Genomic DNA, 22060 nt, shown 5'->3' on the forward strand with positions numbered 1-22060 from the left:
CAATAGAAAGAAAGCTAGATATGTTCAAGCTTGTAGCTACAGTAGCTTTCAAGCGGGTTATAAATTTCATACTCCAATGGTGAACAACATGCTTAAAATGTTTTTAAAATTGCAAGCAAGTCCTTTATAAATTTCATACTCCAATGGTGAGCAACATGCTTAAAATGTTTTTAAAATTGCAAGCAAGTCCTTTTTAGAAATCATTGGAGATGCTCTTACAGGAAACGTCCATAGGACCAAAAATTTAATGTTGGTAGATTAGACATATATTAATTTTGATTATATAGTTAAGGCTTTGACGATCAAAAACAACTCTTTAGGTTGAACCATGCCAAGTGCTTGTCCTTTGACATTACTGCAAGTTGATAGAGCCTCTTGATCGAGGAAAGTTATGTTCACATTTTCAAGTTTGATTCCTGAGCATGGAGAAAGAGTGCTACAATTGAATGTCATGGCGATTTCTGTCGACGATGTTCCATGTATTTTCTTGTATGTTACATCAGTGACTTTTACTCCGGATTCCTGTAATACGCGACAAATAATATATTACAAATTAAAGACGGTGCATAATATTATGAAAAAATGAACATAAATGTCCGTAAGATACTATTTCAAGTACACTCCCCTTGAATGTAGTAACCGTTAGGCCTCAAAGTACATCGGTGTACCAAGTCATCGTAAACCAAACCAGTGAAAATGAAATATTTTATTGCATTTAGAGAAAAATTACAAGATATATCGGCTATTTATATTATGTTAAGTTGAATTGTTCTCGAGTGTCCGAGGAGTGTTCAGACTTTAAATATAGTAATAAAATATTGGACACGGTTTATGAAGTGTCTAACACGTATTTCGGGGTATTGTGCATGTGTCGGTGTCCGACACGAACATAGGAGATGATAGAAGTGTGCTTGCTACCTAAATTGGTTGGTCTATGACTCACAATTCAATAAAAAGAACAGTTAGTCTTGCTGAAGACGGGTCGGAGTAAGTGACGGGTAATGCCACTTACAAAACGAATAGAGGGGACAAGGTGGGGGCACCTCCATGTGCTTCCCTCTCTCCTCTATTTGGGTCATTTATGAGAGAAAATGGTATCCATCACTCCAAAATGACGGATACGTACCGTCTTCAATGAGATTTTGTGTAAAAAGAAATTGCATTTCCTTTACCTGACGAGGGCACTGGTTGTTAGGACAATAGTATTGGTCCACAATGATTGGGTTTTCAACATTTCGAAATGTAACATTTTGGTAAAGAATAGTTTGAACGAATCCTGTACTGGGCCTGGCCCATGACTTAATTCTCAGCCAATTTGTTGTGTTACTGATAATAACTGATTTAACCGTTACATTTTGTACTCCTGCTTCTTTTTTCTCCCACCCTAAGCTTCCTATGCTGCATACCAATCATTAACAAGAAGTTATTATGCTCATCAATGAATTACGTTTTTTTTAACGTGCGCCCTAAAGGCATACATGATATTCTCAATGATTATGATACAAATGAGTTTATACTTGAATTCCTGATGTGAGTCATGCCTTATTTATATTATTAATGTGTGCACTCTGGGTACACGTTAAAAAAATCTTTAATGTTATATTATTGTATTAACAAAAAAACTTGTTCAATGAGAATTTGTGATTGACATTACCGGATCTACTCCACTTCAGCCTATAGTAGTAGTTTTACCTGATTCCATGACCAGGGCCACATAAGACACCCTCAATGTGAACGTTCTTGACACCGGGACCAGTAGATATACAATCGTCTCCTGTCCGCATGGTGGAGTCGAGGATAGCAACTTGTGTTGATGATTGAACATGAATGCCATCGGTATTGGGACTGTCAGCTGATGCTATAATGTCCACTCCTTCAATGTGCACGTTTTGGCACCCTGTTATTGCAATGTGGAACTAGTAACGCGGGTAGAGGTCGTCGTATCCGATCAAACAATTTAACTCAACTAGTAAGGGTAGTCGAGGTCGAACCACAAGGAGATCAAGGATTAAATACTAATTTTGTCTTAAATTATGAGTTAGCTACGTGAATCAAGAAGTTGAGAGATATAGTAAACTAAATGACTAAACTAAATTAACTAACTAAGACTACTAAACTAAATAAACAAGTAAAGAAATAAAGATTTAAGCAATAAGGAAAGCCTAGGGTCCGATTTATCCACTAACATGCTCATCTACCATCATAAATCCCGTTAATTAATCGTTAGGGTAATAGTGAAGGGGAAAACGCCTCTAATTCGCCTATTAACTCCCTCCCGGGCTCATAATAGGACACTAGTAGTATCGACTCAACTCCCTCCCGGGCTCATGACTCGATTTCCCCAACTCAAATATTGGTCAAGGTCATTAAGACTACGATAGATTCCCGGTCATCCCACTCCCTCTCCCAAGGGTCGATTTCAAACCGAAAATTAAAGGCACCCTTCTCAAGTTCTCCCTCCCGGGTTCAACTCAAGTTGGCAACTAGTTTAAGTGAGGTGAGCCGACTCCCAACCTAGCCAACTCCCGTTGACGGTCAAGGATCAAAAGTCAACAACAATCCCAAATAAAACATTACAAGTCAAGTCCTTTAATTAACCCAAACTAATTACCCAACAACTAATCAAAATGGAATTTAATTATGTAAACATGGCATGTTAGGGATTAATCAAACCCTAGTGAAAATACTACTCACTAATCATTACTAATCTAACACTAAATACATTTATAATTACTCTAAACATAACATTAAACAAAATAAGGTGATAAAGATTGAAACTTTGACTAATCTACGAATTAAACATAAATAAATTAACACTAAACATACCAAGAGTAATAAAGACTAAAACTTTAACTAATTAAAGTAATTACACTAACTAAAAACATGACAATAATTAAATAACAATAAGAAAAGGAATGAGAGAAAATATTACCAACTTGAATTAAAAAGGAATTGAAAAGATAGATCTTCATACAATGTTGTGAATTAAGACGATAATCTAAATCTAGACTAAGGAACAATCAAGAAATTGTGAATGTTTGATATTTTGGAAGAACAAAATTGTAACCGTCCTAAACTATTCTACTTGCTCCTGTTTTCCTATTCTCTCGCTTTCGTCCGCCTTAACCCCGGACACAAAAAAATCAAGTCGCTTCTCCGAAATGTGATGCTCGCCCTTTCTATATGTAACACGTGACTACCCTTTTTGAATGGGGGCTGATTTATATCGACGACGTTTTAGTAAATATCGACGACGTTTTTCATAAAAAAGACGATGAATGCCCTTTTGACTTTATCTCTCTAAAAAAAATTCTCTCAAATTCAACTAAATAAAAAACAAAAAACAACAACAACAACAACAACAATTAACAATATGTCGGATCTCGATTCAACGGTATGTAAACAACTTAATCATTTGCTTAATTTTTCAATTTTTTTTTGCGCATCGTTCATTCTATTCGATAGTTGAATTAATTGACGTATTAACTTAATAGTAGCGAATGTTAGAATTTGTTGCGTAATCTCAAAAAATGTCCCCGAAAGATGAACCATGGCCAAAGTTGGAAACCAACGTTAGGACCACGGTCCAAACGTTGGAAACCAACGTTTGCCCGCGGACCAAACATTGATTTCCAACGTTTGGCCATGGTCCAACATTGGATTTCAACGTTTGGCCATGGTCCAACGTTGGATTTCAATGTTTGGCCGTGGTCAAACGTTGGAATTCAATGTTTGGCCGTGGTCAAACGTTGGATTTCGTTGTTTGGCCGTGGTCAAATGTTGATTTTCATTGTTTGGCCGCGGATTAAAGTTGGTTTTCGTTGTTCGTCCGCGGTTGATCGATGAAAAGTAATGTTTTGCCGCGGTCGTTTATTGAGTCTCGTTGGAATTCAATGTTTTAGGCATGAATTACTCGTTTTTACATGTTTTTCTTTCGTTTTACGCAACTTATGTTGTTTATTAATCCTTTTTATTGTCTTACTATAGTCCTTATTGCTTGTAACAGGAATCGTGGGAGGATTTTGGCGAGAATCCAATTGATTACAACCCGTTGTTCGAGACTAATAAAGATTTCAAACGCGTGACGATGCTTTCAATTGGGCTCGAAAAAATCGCATTCGAGAATGGGTTTGCTTTGGTTAAAGCAAATAACGGAGCTAAAAATAGGAAAAAGAACGGGTTGTTGGCAAGTTATTTTCGATGTAAAAGACATGGTAAACCAAAAGAAACGGACGATCTTGAAAAGCCAAGGAGGTCGCAGAAGTGTTCATGCAAGTTTCGTATTCGTGCCGTTCAAAATTTCGTGTCTAAAAATGATAAAGAGACGGTGGTGTGGAACATTCTAACCTCCGAGGGTGGTGGACTACACAACCACAACGTAGCCGTTTATAAGGACGGGGATCGGCACTTTGCGGGATTGGATGCGGAAGAGAAGGCATATGTTAGGCAACAAACATTGGCCGGGGTTCAACCGAGGGATATTAAAAATGGTCTTCATTTGAGATCCCCCGATAAACCTCAACCGTCAAGCACCCAACTGTATAATGAAACAAGGAAAATTAAGAAAGAAGAAATGGGTGAAAGAAACACCGCTCAAAGAAATGTTGGCTCTAGCGGTGGCGGCGAAAAAATACGTCCACTTCTACGAGATTTCTTCCGAGGAGTCAAAAGAGTTGACTCACATTTTCATGGCTCATCCTGAAGCGATTAAGTTGTTCCGGGCTTATCCTTATGTGGTCCTCATGGATTCGACTTATAAAACAAACATTTACCAGAATCCACTCATTGAGATGGTTGGTGTGACACCCACGGGATCGTCCTTCTTAATTGCATGTGCGATGATTCCTAATGAGAATGACGTGAATTACCGGTGGTCATTGAGAGAAAGTTAGGCTGCGATTTTAGATGCCACCGGAGTTGCGTCCCCCGCCGTATTTGTCACCGACCGGGAATTGGGTTTGATCGGCGCTCTTGAGCAAGTATTTCCCAGGCCGAGCATTTGTTGTGTAGATGGCATGTGAACAAAGCCGTCAATGCAAAAGCCTTGACAACATACAAAACTGAAAGTATGAGGAAATTTGTCATCTCAAATGATGAAGATGGTTGGTTTAAGGTGATCAATTCTACCACCGAGGAATCGTTTCAGCGTGCGTGGCAGTGTTTCCAACGTAAGTGGCCAAAAATGGTGGATTATGTACGGACAGCATGGGGTCCACACGCAGGGAAGTTCGTTTTATGCTATACAAACGAGGTCTTACATTTTGGTAACACGGCAACTTCCCGTGTTGAGTCGGACATTCTCTATTGAAGGCTTGGTTGAAGTCAAAGCATCTCACACTTGACTCCATGTGGTCCCGTATCCACGGCATGCTTGAAAGTCAACACTCGAAGATTAAGAAAGAACTCGAAGATGAAATGAGTAAACCTAGGAGAACATCTCGTACTTTCTCCTTATTACAAGGAAACGTGTCTACTAAGGCCATAGAGTTAATGGAGAAAGAACTTACTAGAGGCCTTGGTTTGGGTATCGGATTGAATAATCGTTGCCGACACGTGATGCGAACGACTCATGGATTACCTTGTGCATGCAATTTGGTATCTTTGCACGGAAAAGGTAGGAGGGTCCATCTCGAGGATATTCATGTCTTTTGGAAGACATTGGTGTATGATATTCCTCAACAAATGCCGAAAAATGACGGTGATTTATGGGATGAATTAGCGAATGATATGAGGCAAAGTGACCCGGTTAAACTAAGGGCGGCCATAGACTTGTTGCGTGATTTCCAGCACCCGGAGGACCAAGAGATTTTGCCACCCCCTATTAATGAGCACCCGAAAGGTCGTCCAAGAGGTTCAACCACTAGAAACAGGTCGGGTTTTGAGCATGCGAGAAGGAAGTTCGGGACACCAAGTACTCACTGTTCAACAAATGCAGAGGTTCAACAAAGAATTGGTGATTTCGAATCAGGAACTCCCGGTGCTCCTTTGGGAATGAACTTTACCATTGGCTTTATATCAACATGGGTCAAACGGTGGGGTATACCTGAGGTTTTGTGGGGCCACTTCGATGGTTGGGTGGATGTTGGAGATGACGGTCATTGTGGATTCCGGGTAATATCGCACGCCCAGCGAGGCCGAGAGACAGATTATATAGTTATGCGGGAATGGTGTTCGAGGGAGATGAGGTCCGACTCTATCTACGCAGAGTTATATGGAGGTTTTCTATCACCACTCAGCGGTATGTCAGGGTTAGATTTAGCAGTTCGACGAGTTGAGTTTTTTCAGCAGATTGGTTGTGGGCAGGACCATTGGATGTGTAGCGACGATTTGCTAGTTTTTGCAACGATGTTCAACTGGACGATATGTGTGATTGGTCATACACTGCGAGACGGGAAGAATGTTTGGGAAGGAAGTTGCAAAACTATCATGCCATTGAAGACCCGAGTTGAAGGCCGACTACCGTGTGGTATTTTGTGGTTTGTCCTACATCATAGCCATTGGATGCGGTTGCATTCTAGCAGCCCCCTTGAGAGTCTCCCTATGCCGCCACTTGATCCCTCTTGGTTGACCTTCCGAGATCCCAAATGTCGTTCACCTAGAGACTTTGTACCAACATAACATTGAGATTTGGCAAGCGTTCATGTTAGAAACTCCGAGAACACGTCGTAGAAGTCGGTGTCCGATAGTGCGGCGCTTATCTCGATTAGTAGTTGTTCGCATTGAAAAAACTATTAAGTTCACTTGTGTAATGTAATATATTAATGAAAATCATAACAATTACTAATTCAAATGTTACCGTTATAATTCAAATGTTACCGTTATAATTCAAATGTTACCGTTATAATTCAAAATAACCGTTATAATTCAAATGTTACCGTTATAATTCAAATGTTACCGTTATAATTCAAAATAACCGTTATAATTCAAAATAACCGTTATAATTCAAAAATAGCCGTTACAATTAATAAATAGCCGTTACAATTACTAGCTTATAAATAGGCCATTCTATTTCAATTTCAATCACAACATCCAATTCTAATCACAACATCCAATTCTATTCACAACATCCAATTCTAATCACAACATCCAATTCTATTCACAACATACAATTCTAAAATGGATCTCACAAATGCACAAAAAACCAGAGTTTATCAAATAAGAATCGACCTAATTGTTCAAAATTTACCAATTCTAATTGAGCGTCTTGAATCGGTGCTTCCCGTGCCACACGTATGGCACATGCTTGAAGAGCCTCCAATTGGTAGCCTTTGTATAATTTTACAAGGAAACCGAGAAGATGTGCTAACTCCAGCAATTACAGATGAGGTTGTCTCTGATGAAGCATTAACCGAGAAGATGTGGGAGTTTCGTAGGTTAAAAAGTGACATCTTAACATATTTTGAGCGCATTCTCACCGTGATCGATTACCCAAGACTATCAGACTTATGTCTTTGGTAGAGTCTTAGACCAAGGAATTCTATATCTCTACTTGAATGATTTGTTGATCAAATATATGTCTACCCAACCTGAAGAAATTGAGGTTCATGACCATGAAGAAGATAAGGAATCGTCGTCTTCATCATCGGAAGATAATTAAGTTCGATAGTTATTTAATTATGTTATGTTTTAAGTAATAATCGTTTATGGTTTGGGGTTTAGGGTTTAGGGTATGGGGTTTAGGGTTTAGGGTATGGGGTTTAGGGTTTAGGGTATGGGGTTTAGGGTTTAGGGTATGGGGTGTTGTTGTTAGTTTTAAATTTATGTTTTAAGTGATTTATGTTTTAATCATATTTTTAAGTGCTTTATGTAATGTCCTTGTATTTCAATTAATGAATGTTTTAATTAAATTATGTTTAAAGTCATTTAATTAAATATCGTTGCATTTACTTAAATACCGTCTCCAAACAATAATAAAAATAAAACATAAAAATTATCCATACAAAGACACTAAAAAAACCATAAAAACATCATCCAAACATACATAATCCAACGAAATAGAAAAACATAAGAAAATGAAAAGAAACTAGTCATCATACACGTCTGCATAGTAAGGACGCAACCCCTCAAACAAATCCTCTAGAGTCTCTCTCTCGGTCTCCTCATCATCTTCTTTGGAAGACCGTCTTCAACTTACGACTAACAACTAGGGCGACTTCCGGCTCCTCATGAAACTCGACAGGCCGAAAATGGACGCGGTGTGAGGGGGGATAAAAGTAGGGGTGTGAATGCTCTACATACCAAGTCATGTATCCCTTAGTACACTCGAAAGGCATATATGCCTTCTTTGACAGGTGTCGGAGTTGTATGATGGATATCTCGGACATCCATGTCCTATCGGGCTCTTGCCCGAAATCCGACTGTAAGACCCGTTCGCGGGCCGAGACTCCTTCACCGCAATAGGCATCGAGGCGGACATCCTGACGGTACCCAAATCGACGCATGCATCGATCCGGGCTGGTGCGGCTCTACTATATCAAGATGTCCGATAAAACCCGAGTAAAGCGATACTCTGCAAGCTCACGAGGACGGTTCCGTAAGGCAACCATCGGACATGCTCTGCCGTAAGATCGTCCAAACTATGACGATACAACCGAAAAAAGTACGAGACTCGCCCTTACTCCGAGGCAAGTTGGCCCAACCCTCAACAAGAGGACGGTCCTCAAAATGTAATCCAAAGACCGGGTCGGAACACAGGGAAAGTACTCGTATATCCACGCCTGGAGTAACGGTAGACACCCACTAACACCCAAACTATCTCGCGCGATGCCATCCCTAGTCAGCTTTGTCGGTACAAGTAAGCCAAACAAGCCGCACCCCAAGCATATGAACCAACCCGCTCAAGACTATCAAACAAGGGCAACAACTGAGCGGACACCCTATCACCACTCTTATCCATGAAAAGAGTGTGACCCGAAGTAACATCAAGAGGTAAGCCCGTAACGAGTCATGCTCGTTCCCTAGGTAAACAACACGACTCAACTCCGATGTTAGTAAACCGCCATTCTTGTAGAGCGGTGGTACAACATCGGACTCAGGAACTCCATAAAACCTCGCAATCTTGCCCCGCAAACCACTGTCATCATCCTCGCCCGAACCGGCCACAAGAACCCGATCACCACTAACGGGTATCCCAAGAATATCTTTGGACATCATGGAGCATGATACTAATCTCTCCAAAAGGCATATGGAAAGTGTTAGTATCCGGGTGCCACCTCTCGATAAAAGCACTAAGGAGGTTATCATCTAGACCGGTGGTAAAACACCCCTTCAAAACCCCAAGCCCGCTCGCCTCTACCCTAGCTGCAACACCCTCAGTGAGAACCATGTGCCTAATCTCCCTCGCAGCTTTCGGCCTCTCGTAGAGCTTGATCCACGACCTCATATTCTCCGGGTTAGGGTCCGACCAACTGTTGAACGCAACGTGACCACCAAAACTCCGTAGGGTGCTAATGTTCCTAGGACCACCAGGAACGGGCTCTCTCAGGACCCAAGAACTATCCCTACTCGGCCTCCTCGACCTATCGGTGCTAGAGGACTCTCTAACACTCGAGTAACGTCCTCTACTATCCCGGCCCAACTTCAGACTCAACACTCTCGGCGGTGCCGGGTTCGGTTGGACCACATACTCTCCAGCGTCCTCCTCCTCCTCCCCAGAACCGTCATCCGACGGCTCATCATCTCTATCATGCTGGTAACTACCAGCAACCTCCCGAGACCTCGCCTCCTCCGACTCGCTAACGACGTGACCGGGAGTAGGCATCATAACCATACCAGACGTCTCTCGAAGTGGGGGTGGCTGCTTGTGGGCACAGCTTAACTCATGAAACGACGCTTGAGCCAGTAACATAACGCCCGGCAGACGGTCGTGTATGTTAGGCGGAGCATTCATGATTGCCTTTCCTCTCTCATTTCGATCTGCCATCTGCATTAGGAAATTGGAAGTTGTTAGAAAACACGTTAATCGACTAAATATCATATAAAGTAACAAAAATCGGCAAATAATAGCATAAAACACGGTTTTTTTAAAAAAAAAATAATTTACCGCGGACAAACATTTTTTTTTTTTTTTTTTTTTTTTGGACCGCGGTTGAACAAAAAAATCCCTTACTTGACGGTGGCTAAACATTTTTTTTTTTTTTTTTACCGCGGGCAAACATTTTTTTTTTTTTTTTAACCGCGGCCAAACAACGAAAATGGATGTTTGACCACGGCCAAACCTCCAAAACCAACGTTTGACCACGGTCAAACGTGAGAATTAAACGTTTGACCGCGGCCAAACCTCCAAATCCCACGTTCCACTGCCCTTTAACGTTGGAATTCAACGTTTCACCACGGCCCAAACATCCATTTCCAACGTTTGGCCGTGGTGACGGCCACAAAACGCATCAAATTCGCTCCCAATCCGATTAACAACAACTAATTTCGACTCAAAAATCAATCCCAATCAACTATATTTCGCAAACAACATATAACAATACCAAAATTTACATAATAACAACTAATTAACATGAATTTTAATAGAAAAACTAACAAATTCTAAACTAATTCAATTAATTTTAATAAAAAGCTAACACATAACCTAATTTAGTCTTTACTAACTAATTCATTTCTAAAACAAAATCCAATCAATTTAATCGATTTACAATAACAATAAGGGAAAGAAAACTATTTAATTTCAATTTCTAAACTAATTTAACAAAAAAAAAAAAAAAAAATACCTTTGTCACCGGGCGGGTGAGTGGTGTCGGCGGCGGGGTGTCGGCGGCGAGTCGGGTGTCGGCGGTAGGGCGATGGTGGTAGAAGCGGCGGGGGTGTGGTAGTGGTGGTGGGTGAATGGATTGAATGTTGGTGGAAGTTGAATGTTGTTGAAGGTGAGTTTGGAGTTAGAGAGAATAGAGAGAAATGGTGAAGTGAGATAGCAGGGGCAAGGTCGTCTTTTTTTTGAAAAACGTCGTCGACGTTTACTAAAACGTCGTCGATATAAACGAATCCGGTTTTGAATCCACTGCCTTCCGTCTTTTGTTCAATGACCAAAGGGATCAAAAATTGGGATTATGGGCTTCTTTCATTACATGCCCATGTGAAAACTTATGGCATCATCAATAAACCAAGAGGCCCACATTTAAAGAAAGTTGGCTGCCAAATATACACAATCCGGCACATGACTGACGAGTGACGAGAAAGTTATTCGTGACCCGTCTTGATTCGCTATTGATCCGTCTTGTCTCGTTTTATTCAATCCGATTCTTTTTTTCTTGGTACCTACAAAATAAAATATCGAATCACAGTACCAATATTCCAAAAACTAACATGAAATAACTTTATTCAAAACTATTCGGTTAATGTATAATTTAACACGAAAATGGGTCGATAAAGCTAACTCGGGTTATTAAGTTGATCAAATAAGATATAAAATGCGGGTCAATAATACGTAAAATAAAGCGTTATCAGGAACTCTTGGCAATTTAGGTACGTTAATCCTCTTATTGATATATTGTTCGAATACACGATGCGCAAACTCTGAAATAATTACACACACAACACATAAGTATTATGTAAATGACTAATGAAACATATTGTTCTGAAATAGGAAGTGTTAGGGCGTCACCGGGTGTTACCGAAACTCGGTAATACCCTAATTAAAAAAAATGATAAGAAGATAAAATTTTTAATTTTGCGCCAAATTACGAAGGTTATAAATGTAATTTAGAGTATCTGATACATTTCGGAAGCATTTCATCTAAATCTGCCTAATTAGCCTGTCTTAACGTTAACGGGATTGTATAATTTGTAATGTAATAATATGTGGATTTTATCCATCTTTTCACTCTAAGATTGTGTACTTGTTTAGTTTTAATTACTCCGTAGTTGCTAATTTTTAAATGTACTAAAAAAAGTAGTACTCCGACGTATTGGCAGCTGATTCGTGTTGATCACATTGACCTCGGGAACTTCGCTACGAGTCAGTTGCTTGCAGAAGCCGGTGAACATGGGCGAAATATTCCGGCAACTTCTAATTACATTTTGATTGTTTCTAACAAATTTAAGAAAGTCAACGATGGCGGGGGTATTACGTGACGGGACCGCCTTGTATAACTAAAGAAATAGCACAAATAAGATGATTACGTGTTGTATAATAAATAATAATAATAATAATAATAATTAATAAAACAAATTCTCATTACAAATTCTCATTTGTGATGCGTGGTAAGCTTGTGACGTCTCACAACGGGTAAAATAACATAAAAAGAGGAGGTGATTGTGAGATGTGACAAGATACGTTAGGTCACAAGCAAGAATAGCTATAAAACATGGACGTTATACAAAGTCATGTATGTGCCGGAAGAGAAGCAATATTGATAGCAGCGCATCAAGGAGTAGTGGGCAATGTTCGTTGCTGGTTGCCGGGACTGTTCCAACCCCTTTGAAGTCTTGTTACTGACCAGTCTATGTCCTTTGCTACAGGCGTAGTAGTAAACGGTGGTGGTGGGCATCTTTCAGTGAACAACGGTGAAATATTTTGGCAACTGGTGTCGATATGATTACCATACTTTTTAACGAAATAAAGAAAGTCGCGAGACGAAGGTGTTGAGTGGATGAGTTGACACATACAACTGTTCTCTTTATTCTTAGATAACTCCCCCAACTTCTGGCAACAACTTACGGATCTCGGGTCGCATTTACATGATTCTTTATCCAAGCAGCAACCATTGAAAGGGTCTATCAAAGGCAGCGGTGCTTCAACCGCCAAATCATTCTCGTTCATCGGGGACTTCCGCAAGAATGGTATGCAAGTTTCAAAGTTACCTACAAGTCTAGCGACACACATGTCTCGAATCCAGCTCCCGCCCCGCAAGAAATCGTGTCTTTGAGAGAGATTACAGACGGGGCGATTATATAAGCTGCACTTGTCACGCAACGTGTCATTCACAAAGCCGAACACCTGCGTTAGGTTTGTCGATGTTTCGGCCAAAGCATTACATGAACATGACAACCTGTCCAGGTTAGAACAACAACTTTGTTTACCTCGACTCCCAAAGTCATTTTCGGCAGCTGCCTTGACCATGGGTGCACAGGCGTTCTTTGCCTCTCGTAACAACGCATCGCATGGGCTTAGTACCTGAGTATTTGCATTGCCACATAATTCTAATTATAGCATCCTATATACTCCCTCCTATTTACTATATTCTTCCCTATTTCCCTTTTCGGATTATTCGGGTTTTCTTCCCTATTTCCTTTTTTGGGTTGATTTGTGTGGTCCAAATTCAATTGCATGTGGGGTAGTGCATTTTGTGTGGTCCAAATTAACTTTCTTATTTCTTGTGCAAAAAGGAAAGGGGAAGAATATAGTGAATAGGAGGGAGTATGTATGTTCGATAATAAATATCTCTTAAATAATTTCTCACGCAGTTTTCCGGAATACTCCTCAAATCACATACTGTACATAGATATCGACATACCGTCATGAATTATAGAAACACTGCACAGGTAATTTACGAAAAGCCAAAATGCTACTCCGCCAGTTACCCTTAAAACCCGCAATTAATAACAAACAACTACAGAAAAATTATGAAAATATTCAGAAACAGGTCGGTCCTATACATTTTGAGATCCTAGGCAAAATTGTAAAATACGGCACTTTTAAAAAGAAAATGAAAGGGCGTCACCGGGTGACACCCAATTTGGGCGTCACCCTCTCACATGGGGTGAGTGGGGACCCCTTCAATTAAAAATGATTGTGAGAGGGTGACACCCAATTTGGGCGTCATTCGGTGGCGCCCTATCACTATCCCTTTTAAAATTTTTGTTCAAGTAATTCACGACTTCACGTGTCATTTTTCAATACAATTCAATCTTTAGTGACATTGATTAAAAAATGTGTATGTCGCACCAATCGTTTTTTATATTCAAGTGGTGACCCTACAAGACGGTTAAAACTTAAAATCTACATATGTGTTTAGTTATTCAGTAAAGTTCTTAAAAAAAAAAAATGAACTTACAAGACCATAACTTAAAATCTACATATGTGTTTAGTTATTCATTAACTAAAATGATGAATTTACAAGACCATAACTTAAAATCTACATATGTGTTTAGTTATTCATTAACTAAAATGATGAACTTACAAGACCATAACTTAAAATCTACATATGTGTTTAGTTATTCATTAACTAAAATGATGAACTTACAAGACCATAACTTAAAATCTACATATGTGTTTAGTTATTCATTAACTTAAAGTCTTAAAATGATGAAATGTAGCCAAGGATAGAACAAAAGACCACCTACAATTTGGTAAGATGGTTACCATTAGACTACTTTCCTAATTGTGAGTTCTATATGCAATAATTCTAATTTACAAAAAGCTTTCGCCGCTAGGTTCCAACCGATCAGACTCCTGGCCTCAGCCGAATCCACCCTCATGGCCGTCAACGGCCACACCACAGCCTCTGTCCCACACGGCAAGCCAGAGATCATGTCGTAGTCCTCCAACGTGACCCCAACCTCGCCGAAAGGCATGTGAAAGGTCGAGGTCGTGTCCCAGAACCTATAAAGAAAGGCTCAAATCAGGCAAAGGTTAGCCCGAATCTTCCTCCCCTTGATCTCCCTCCACGCTCGCACCAAGGCCCCAAATGCTCCCAGCTCGATGATGGTCTGCTCCTCCGCCGACAGTGTCCCTTAAGCCTCTATCATCGTCGTGTAGCCGGAAAAGGATCTCATGTTCCCGGCCTCCTATTTTGATTCAACGCAAAGCTATATTTAGCTCAAATGAAAGAGAGAAGAAATGACAAATGAATGGCAAAAGAAGATAAGCAAGAGAATAATGAATTCATTTTACCAAGCTCTTCACTGTCCTTTAAGACAGGTGACTCTCCGCTGCCCAGATGAGATGTCGACTATCCCATCTCTCAGCCCAATCGGGTGCTCCCCTCAGCTTACGACCACCTCGTCCGACGTTGGCCCGCCTCGGGGCCTCCTCCTCAACAGCCTTCTCCTCGACGATCTCCTCCTCGGCCGCCACCGCAGCGAAAGCCTCCTCTATCGCCTCCTCGAACGTGAGAGAAGGGTTGAAACCAGTATCCACGTCCATGGGAGCCCTCCCTGATGTAGAAGCCTCGTCACCAGCAAAATTAGAGCAAATTAGGCTGCGTCAAGTGACAGCGAGCCTTAGTTAAGGGATTTTCAAGCTTTCAATGCTCCGAAATCGCTCCTTTTTTGCCATATTTGACCTTTTCTCCCAAAACCCGACCGCTCATTTGGTAATATGGGTCAAGTCAAGTCTAAGTTCAAGCCTAGTCATGGATTTAAGTCGAAATTTCGGCAGCATTTCGTTATAACGGCGATTATGCCCTAGAAAAGTGTCCTGAAAAAGCCGTCACAAATCAAAAATCCGAGATGGTTGGAAGTTTAACCATCACACAAGGATCCCAAATATCAAGTTTCGTCACAAATGGGCAATCCTAAGGCTATTTTCGAAGCAATTTACGACTCAGCTGTGAAACCGTCTCAATTTCACTCAAATACTCAATACTCAATGAAAATTCGAAATGAACACATGGTTATGATCCTTATACTACCAATTGTCCATTTTTAAAGTCAATTTCACAAGATAAATTCATTTGGGGGAAAAGCCCCAAATTTTCGACAATTAGGGTCGAAAAACCTAAATTTGTCGGCTCAAATTAAGCAAATGCGGAAGTTTAATGCAAAAGTAAGACACATACCTTGATTAGTCATGATTAATGCAAACTTTTGATCAGATTTTGGCGGAATATCGACGGAATTTGAGAGAGTTTTTGACGAATTTGTGTTTTATGTTTATGAAATAAAACACGGTTCTGTCGAGTTTTTACTCGGACAGGGACAAACCCCGGAAAGGACGCAGCAGGTGCTGCGCCTCTTCCAAGAGTCGCAACTCTTGTTGCGCCTCTTACTCAGCTTCCCTCCAATTTGATTCTCAAAAATTCGTTAGAAGTTCGTTATTTGTGGGCCCATCTTTGGTGCGCCTCTTCCTCAACACCATATATCGTATATTTGGTCCGTTTAATGTTTATTCTTTGCCCGGACCCGTATTTTCGAGTAGGCTGTGAATTGTCGCAGTACTTTATCAAGACTTCGCTTGCAACAACGAGCGAATATTCTCTGACAGGTGTTTTGACACACCTCAATTATGTTCCCCCAGCGAGAGTTCATGACAGCCGATTGTTCCTCTCGAGACATGGAGTTCAACCTCAACCTCAAGACGTCGCTTGCAACAACGAGCGGATTTTCTCTGACGGTGTTTCGACACACCTCAACTATTTTCCCAGCGAGAGTACATGACAGCCGATTGCACTTCTCGAGACATGGAGTTCAAGATTTTTGCCGGAGTTCGCTTGAGACCGACGCGAGCAGATTCCACCCAGCAGTTTCTACCGACATCCTGCTGTCTTTCAATATTATGTTTTATTTATCCCCAAAGAAAGGAGTCTCAGGTATGGTTTCTTCTTATGGCTGGCGAGCTTCCTTACATAGTCTAATGGACTTTAAACGACCCTCCCCGATAGTTGACAGACTCTAAAATGTTCCCGACGACAGGTCCTTGGCTCAGACCCCTTGAGCCGCCTAACATCGCCATAGTCGTCAGGTTGTAATCTTCGATTGACCTGATGGCTATACTTTGACTTTTGCCTTGTCCAAGCCTCAGTCAAAGTGGGGGCTCTGTAGATACCCCATTTCTGCACCTCCCGCAAACCACCCGGTGATGATTGGGCCGCATGTTTGGTACACGGAACGATTTATGATAATTCGTAAGTTTATCGTCAAGTGATAGCTCAAATACTTGTGTCTATCCCTTGGTCGTCATCTATGCGCCAGTACGGTCGTTTTGACAGTAATTAGAGTACAGTTGGAGTCCGGGTCAAAAACCGTCTTCATTTTCTAATAACCGTTTAAAATACCGAGTTAGAATATTCTGGAATATTCCGGATATTTCTATTCCATATTTCAATCTTTTAATCTTTTGGCAAAATATTTCCCGAAATTATATTTTAAATAATAAGGAAATTGAGATCAACCGCAATTCCATAATAGAAACGCGGAAAATCTTTCTTCCGCAGGAGGAAAACCCTGGGGAAAGGACGCAGCACCTGCTGTGCCTCTTCCCAGAGCCGCAGTGGTTGCTGCGCCTCTTCTCCAGCTCCTTTTTGCGTATTTTCAAATCTTTTCGAGATTTATTTCCAAAGTTTTACCGAAACCCTAATTCCTTCGTGTGATTAGTATAAATAGGGACCTTCGTTCCTCCTATTTCTCACGCGAGTGTCCGCCCTTCTCTTATCCCTTTGCATTCTAAGACCACGCTCTTGCTTATTGGCGCCTACGTGCTTGAACTATCGACCACGTAAGCTCGGATCCTTCCGAGTACCAGCCTCGTTTTGCATGACCGACCAATTTGACCAACTCCACTCAATCAACTTAATCAATTTAGTTTAATTCCTCTTACGAGGGCACTTTCGTCATACATTCGAGTCGAGAAATCACTAATCGTTAACTTAGTCAATCTCGTTTCGTCAAACATGTAAGTCTGAGGGTGTAAATCCCATCTTTTATTATTGTATTTTATTTCTGTATCACTCATTGTAAGATTTACGTCGAAAGCATGTTTAAAATCGATTTATAAAACTCTTTTATTCAAACCTTTTTACGGATTAACGGGAGACAGATGTCGAGAAGGAATGCAAAGAATCAGCTGCTGCGCCTCTTTCGACGGCCGCATCACTCGCGCGCCTCTTCCCGAGGGGCCAGCTTCTCGCTTTCCTTCTTCTTCCTTCGTCCTCTGTCAATTCGTCTATTTTATTTCGTCTTTTCTTGTTTATTTCTTATTTCGTGCGTATGATAATTCTAGTACGTAGTTCATTAATAATTCATCGCTTTTAATTCTCGACTTAAATCCCAAGTAATTAATATTTGCGGGCTTTTGTCACTAGAATCAAATCCGGGTTTTAGAGACTTGATTCATCCATGTCAAGTCTCTGGAATTCGACCTTGGTACATTTTTTCATCTGTTTATCGTCATCATCACCAGTAGTTTAACATTAATTAACCTTAATTAGTTAATTTTAATCATGTACCTGAGGAGGAGAAAATAGCATCAGTAACAATAACACACCCTCAACAAGTCATCAAAAACAGTTTCAATTAAACTATATACTCGTGACACAATACCTAACCAAATTTACACCTTGAGCATTGATACGTGCATTTTATATAGTCCTTTTTGGCCTTTTTATGCACGTATTTCTATGCTATTATCGTAGTTTTATGCTACGAAATGCCCCGAATATGCTACTTTGGTTTGTTTTGTTCTATTTGCGGGAATGGACCAGAAAATAGTGAAATCGAACCTTTTACCGTCCATTTAGCATGAATTTGGAGGAAGAGTGAATTTGGAGCGGGAATGTAGCTGTCTTGAGATGCGCAAAGAAGTAAGATAGCTAGGCGAGCAAAGGAAGAACTTCAAATTGCTAGTGCCTACTTTGAAGAGCCATATCTCGAGTTCAACAACTTATTTTCAGGTGATTCTAATTGGAGATGAAAGCTTCTCCTCTTAGCTTTCCAACGCCACCGGAATCACTCTGTTTTCCCAAGTAACGAAGAAATGGCAGCCATTTGAAGTTCAGTGCGCGAAGCAGGAATTGTGCGCTGGAAAGTACTCGATCGAGTACAACTATGCTCGATCGACTCCTTTTTCTACTCGATCGAGTAGTTGCATTTTAGGGTTTACTCGATCGAGTATTTATTTCACTCGATCGAGTGGATTGACTTTAATTTTACTCGATCGAGTGGTTTAAAATCACTCGGTCGAGTGGTTTGCTATTGGGCTCGGGCTTTTTAGTCTTATTTCACTATTAGGTCAAATAAGAATTCTATTTCTTATAAATAGGAAGCATCAGACGTTATTTGTACTCTCTCTTATCATCTGATACTACACTATACGATACTTTACTCTACTCTTTTCTCTGTAAACTGCTTTCCTCTCTTTTCCGGATCTTTTCTCTGTAATTTTCTCTCTTTTCCCTTTTCTCTTTATTCAATGTTTACTATTTCTCTTTCCTTTATTTTTGCTCTTCCCTTTATCATGTCTAGCTAATTTCTCCCTGCTAGGATTAGGGGAGTCAATGAACCGATGTTAATTGTTAATTAGTTTGCAGATTGTCGTTGTTGTTTTTGTCTATGTTGTTAATCACTGCTTTAATTGTATCCTGCTAGTTGAATCGATGCAATTAGCCTTTTAATTTTGGTAAGCCTTGACCTGGACCGGAAGGTTGGAAGGGGTGAGACCCGCAGTGAACAATAGGATGCTTTAGTGAGGGCGGAAGCTAAGCTAATAGTATTTTAGGGTGAATTGAGACCGGAAGGAGATATTCATTGCCCCTTAGACAGACACATCGACTAATCTGTGACCTTAACTGCGATTAACTGACGTTCATTGATGACCCGACATCCTAGTTTTCTCTCTTTCTTGTTAATTCCTCTTATCCTTATTTCTCTTACCTTTAATCTTGTTTAGTTAAGTCAAACAACTCAAAACCCCCAATTGTGACGTAGACAGACCAAGTTGACAAGTAGATAGTGACCGCCTCCCTGTGGAGATCGACCCTACTTACTGCTAGCTTCTGTTTGTGTAACTAGGTATTTTATTTTTGGTACCTGACGACGGTATCAAATTTTGGCGCCGTTGCCGGGGAGGCAACTACTTTATTTATTTGTTTAATTCTGTTTGTTTTTAGCCTCAAGGGATTTTTCCCTTGAGGTCGTTCTAATCTTTTGATTTAGTGCTGTTTAAATAGGCCCTACAGGTCCTACCTAGACAGTTCTAGGTAAAAGATCGTCAAAGGGAAGGCTTGAGTACCTTTGACCCGTCACCTATGTTCCATTATATGGCGCAGCAGGTGATTTACTGCGAGAGATGTGGTGCTGCTGGGCACAATGCAGCTGTTTGCCCAGCTGAGAACGACGAGGTGTACGCATTCAAGCAGCATAGACGAGCTAGTTAACCTCCTGTAGTTGTGCCACCACATCCACTCTATCAGCGAGGCTATCAAAAGCCTCCATTTATCTGGCCACCACGACAAGAAGCTCCTCCTCCTGATAAGCGGAAAGAAGAGTTTGCCGAGTTGAAGTCTTTGGTGAAGGCACTTGCATTCAAAGTGCAAGAACATGATAGACGATTTTTTTGCGCAATTTGATGAGCTCGAGTCCGACATAGCTCAGCTAGCTGCTGAGTCAGAAATAAGGCAACTAGAGGAAGCATGCGTTACCTACGCAGAGAGCGGTTTTTCCCATGAAGAAACCGTGTTGCCTAATGCTGATGATGATTTTTATAACTCGGATTACGAAGTTCTATCAGATAATGATGCCTTACACGAGGATTTTAGCACTGTACAGCAAGAATCACTCGATCGAGTGACATATATTAGTCGATCGAGTGAAATACCTGAAGAATCGTTCGATCGAACACTTTATTCCACTCGATCGAACTGCTGCTTAGAGGAACTACTCGATCGAGCTGTTTCATGCACTCGATCGAGTGAAAATCAAGAGGAGAGTCTTCGATTGAGTAACATTTCTACTCGATCGACTGAATTGGCCAGTGTGAACAATACAACGTCATGTGGGTTTGTTCTAGATGACGATTTTGCTGAAGATAATGGTTACGGTGAATCTCCCCTTTTCAAGGCCGAGCTGGATGCGCTCGAGGCTGCGATTTACGGGATGGTTTACACATAGGAGGATGACGAGGCAGCTGAGTCGGTAATTGCTCCTAGCACGGAAGAGATAATATCTTCCTTTGTCGATAATTCTATCACTAAGAGCGACCAAACCGAGGTAGTTAACGATAATTATATTATTGTTTGTTTAAATAGTACATTGCCTCATTTGACTCATGCTTCATATTTTAATGCCATACCCCCTCCTAGCTGGACAAGTAATTTAATAGTTTTTCACCGTACTTATCGTCACAAACTTGTTAATCTGAAACGGAGCCTTAAACTATTGTTAATTGCTCCTGAGCTCCTTTATTTTGTGGACAAATTTAGGAGTTGTCATAGGAAATTTGTTAGGCTTAAACAGTTGTACATTTTTATTTCCTATATCTTTATTCCACTGTGGTGCTACTTACATTTTTGTGTAGCACATGCGCAAAATGTTTGATCGGTTCTTCGCGCGCTTTGAGCTGTTTTGACCAGGCTAATTATAGAGGCTCGAAGAAAAGAAGGTCGAGCTGGGACCTGTCTGAAACTAGCGCTACCCGGGAGGCAACCCGGAGATTTTTATTTTCAGTTGTTTTTCGAACATTAAATTTCTTTTTAGTTGCAATAATTGGTCTTCGTACCATAGACTACTTCAGTTATGCTTGTTTTGTTAGTTTTGCGTGCTTTTTATTGCGTCTTTGCAGGAATTTATTAAGGATGGCTCGATCGAGTACTTTTTGTACTCGATCGAATCCTTTTGCTGCTGAATCTACTCGATCGAGCATTTATGTTACTCGATCGAGTACCTGCCAAGGAGAAACAACTCGATCGACCACTATTCTTCTTCGATCGAGCAGTTTAGTATGCCCAGTTCATTCGATCGAGTATCATTCTCTCTTGATCGAGTGCCTTTGGATGCCTTTTGCTTGGATTAGCCTCCTGTGATGATGTCTTGCAGCTGTTTATGACCTCCCATGTTGCTGGCTGGTTTGGGGAGGTCCCTACTTCGCGTTATCTTGTAAGTTTTCCGCATCTCCACTCTCTCCTTTTTAGTTTGCATTTTCTTTCCTTATCTGTGAGTACAATGAGGGCATTGTATGGTTTGGTTTGGATTGGTTATGCATCCATATATGTGTCTGCATGTTGTCTTTACTGCATTGTTGTTATCACGTTTAATTTCTGTTTGCATTGTTGTTTATTTTCATAAAATCAAAAATCCCATAAAAAATTTAAAAAATTTCAAAAATTCAAAAAATTCACGTTTCATTTAGCATATAGGTTGAGTCGGAACGGTAGATTTCCGTGATGAAATTGCACTGCAATTG

General features: G+C 40.6%; 1 protein-coding gene across 1 annotated transcript; it reads right to left on the reverse strand.

Moving 5' to 3' along the window:
* Positions 1-279: 279 nt before the first annotated feature.
* LOC141588021 (polygalacturonase-like) lies at positions 280-9801 on the reverse strand. The gene is made up of 4 exons (XM_074409480.1): positions 8968-9801; positions 1693-1916; positions 1173-1398; positions 280-522 (listed from the first exon to the last, which is right to left on the reverse strand). Exons 1-4 carry the CDS (start codon positions 9241-9243, stop codon positions 280-282), a joined length of 969 nt encoding a protein of 322 aa, XP_074265581.1. The 5' UTR covers positions 9244-9801.
* Positions 9802-22060: the final 12259 nt, after the last annotated feature.

The sequence above is a fragment of the Silene latifolia genome, chromosome 6 (genome assembly GCF_048544455.1).
Source record: "Silene latifolia isolate original U9 population chromosome 6, ASM4854445v1, whole genome shotgun sequence".
Classification (NCBI taxonomy): Eukaryota; Viridiplantae; Streptophyta; class Magnoliopsida; order Caryophyllales; family Caryophyllaceae; genus Silene; species Silene latifolia.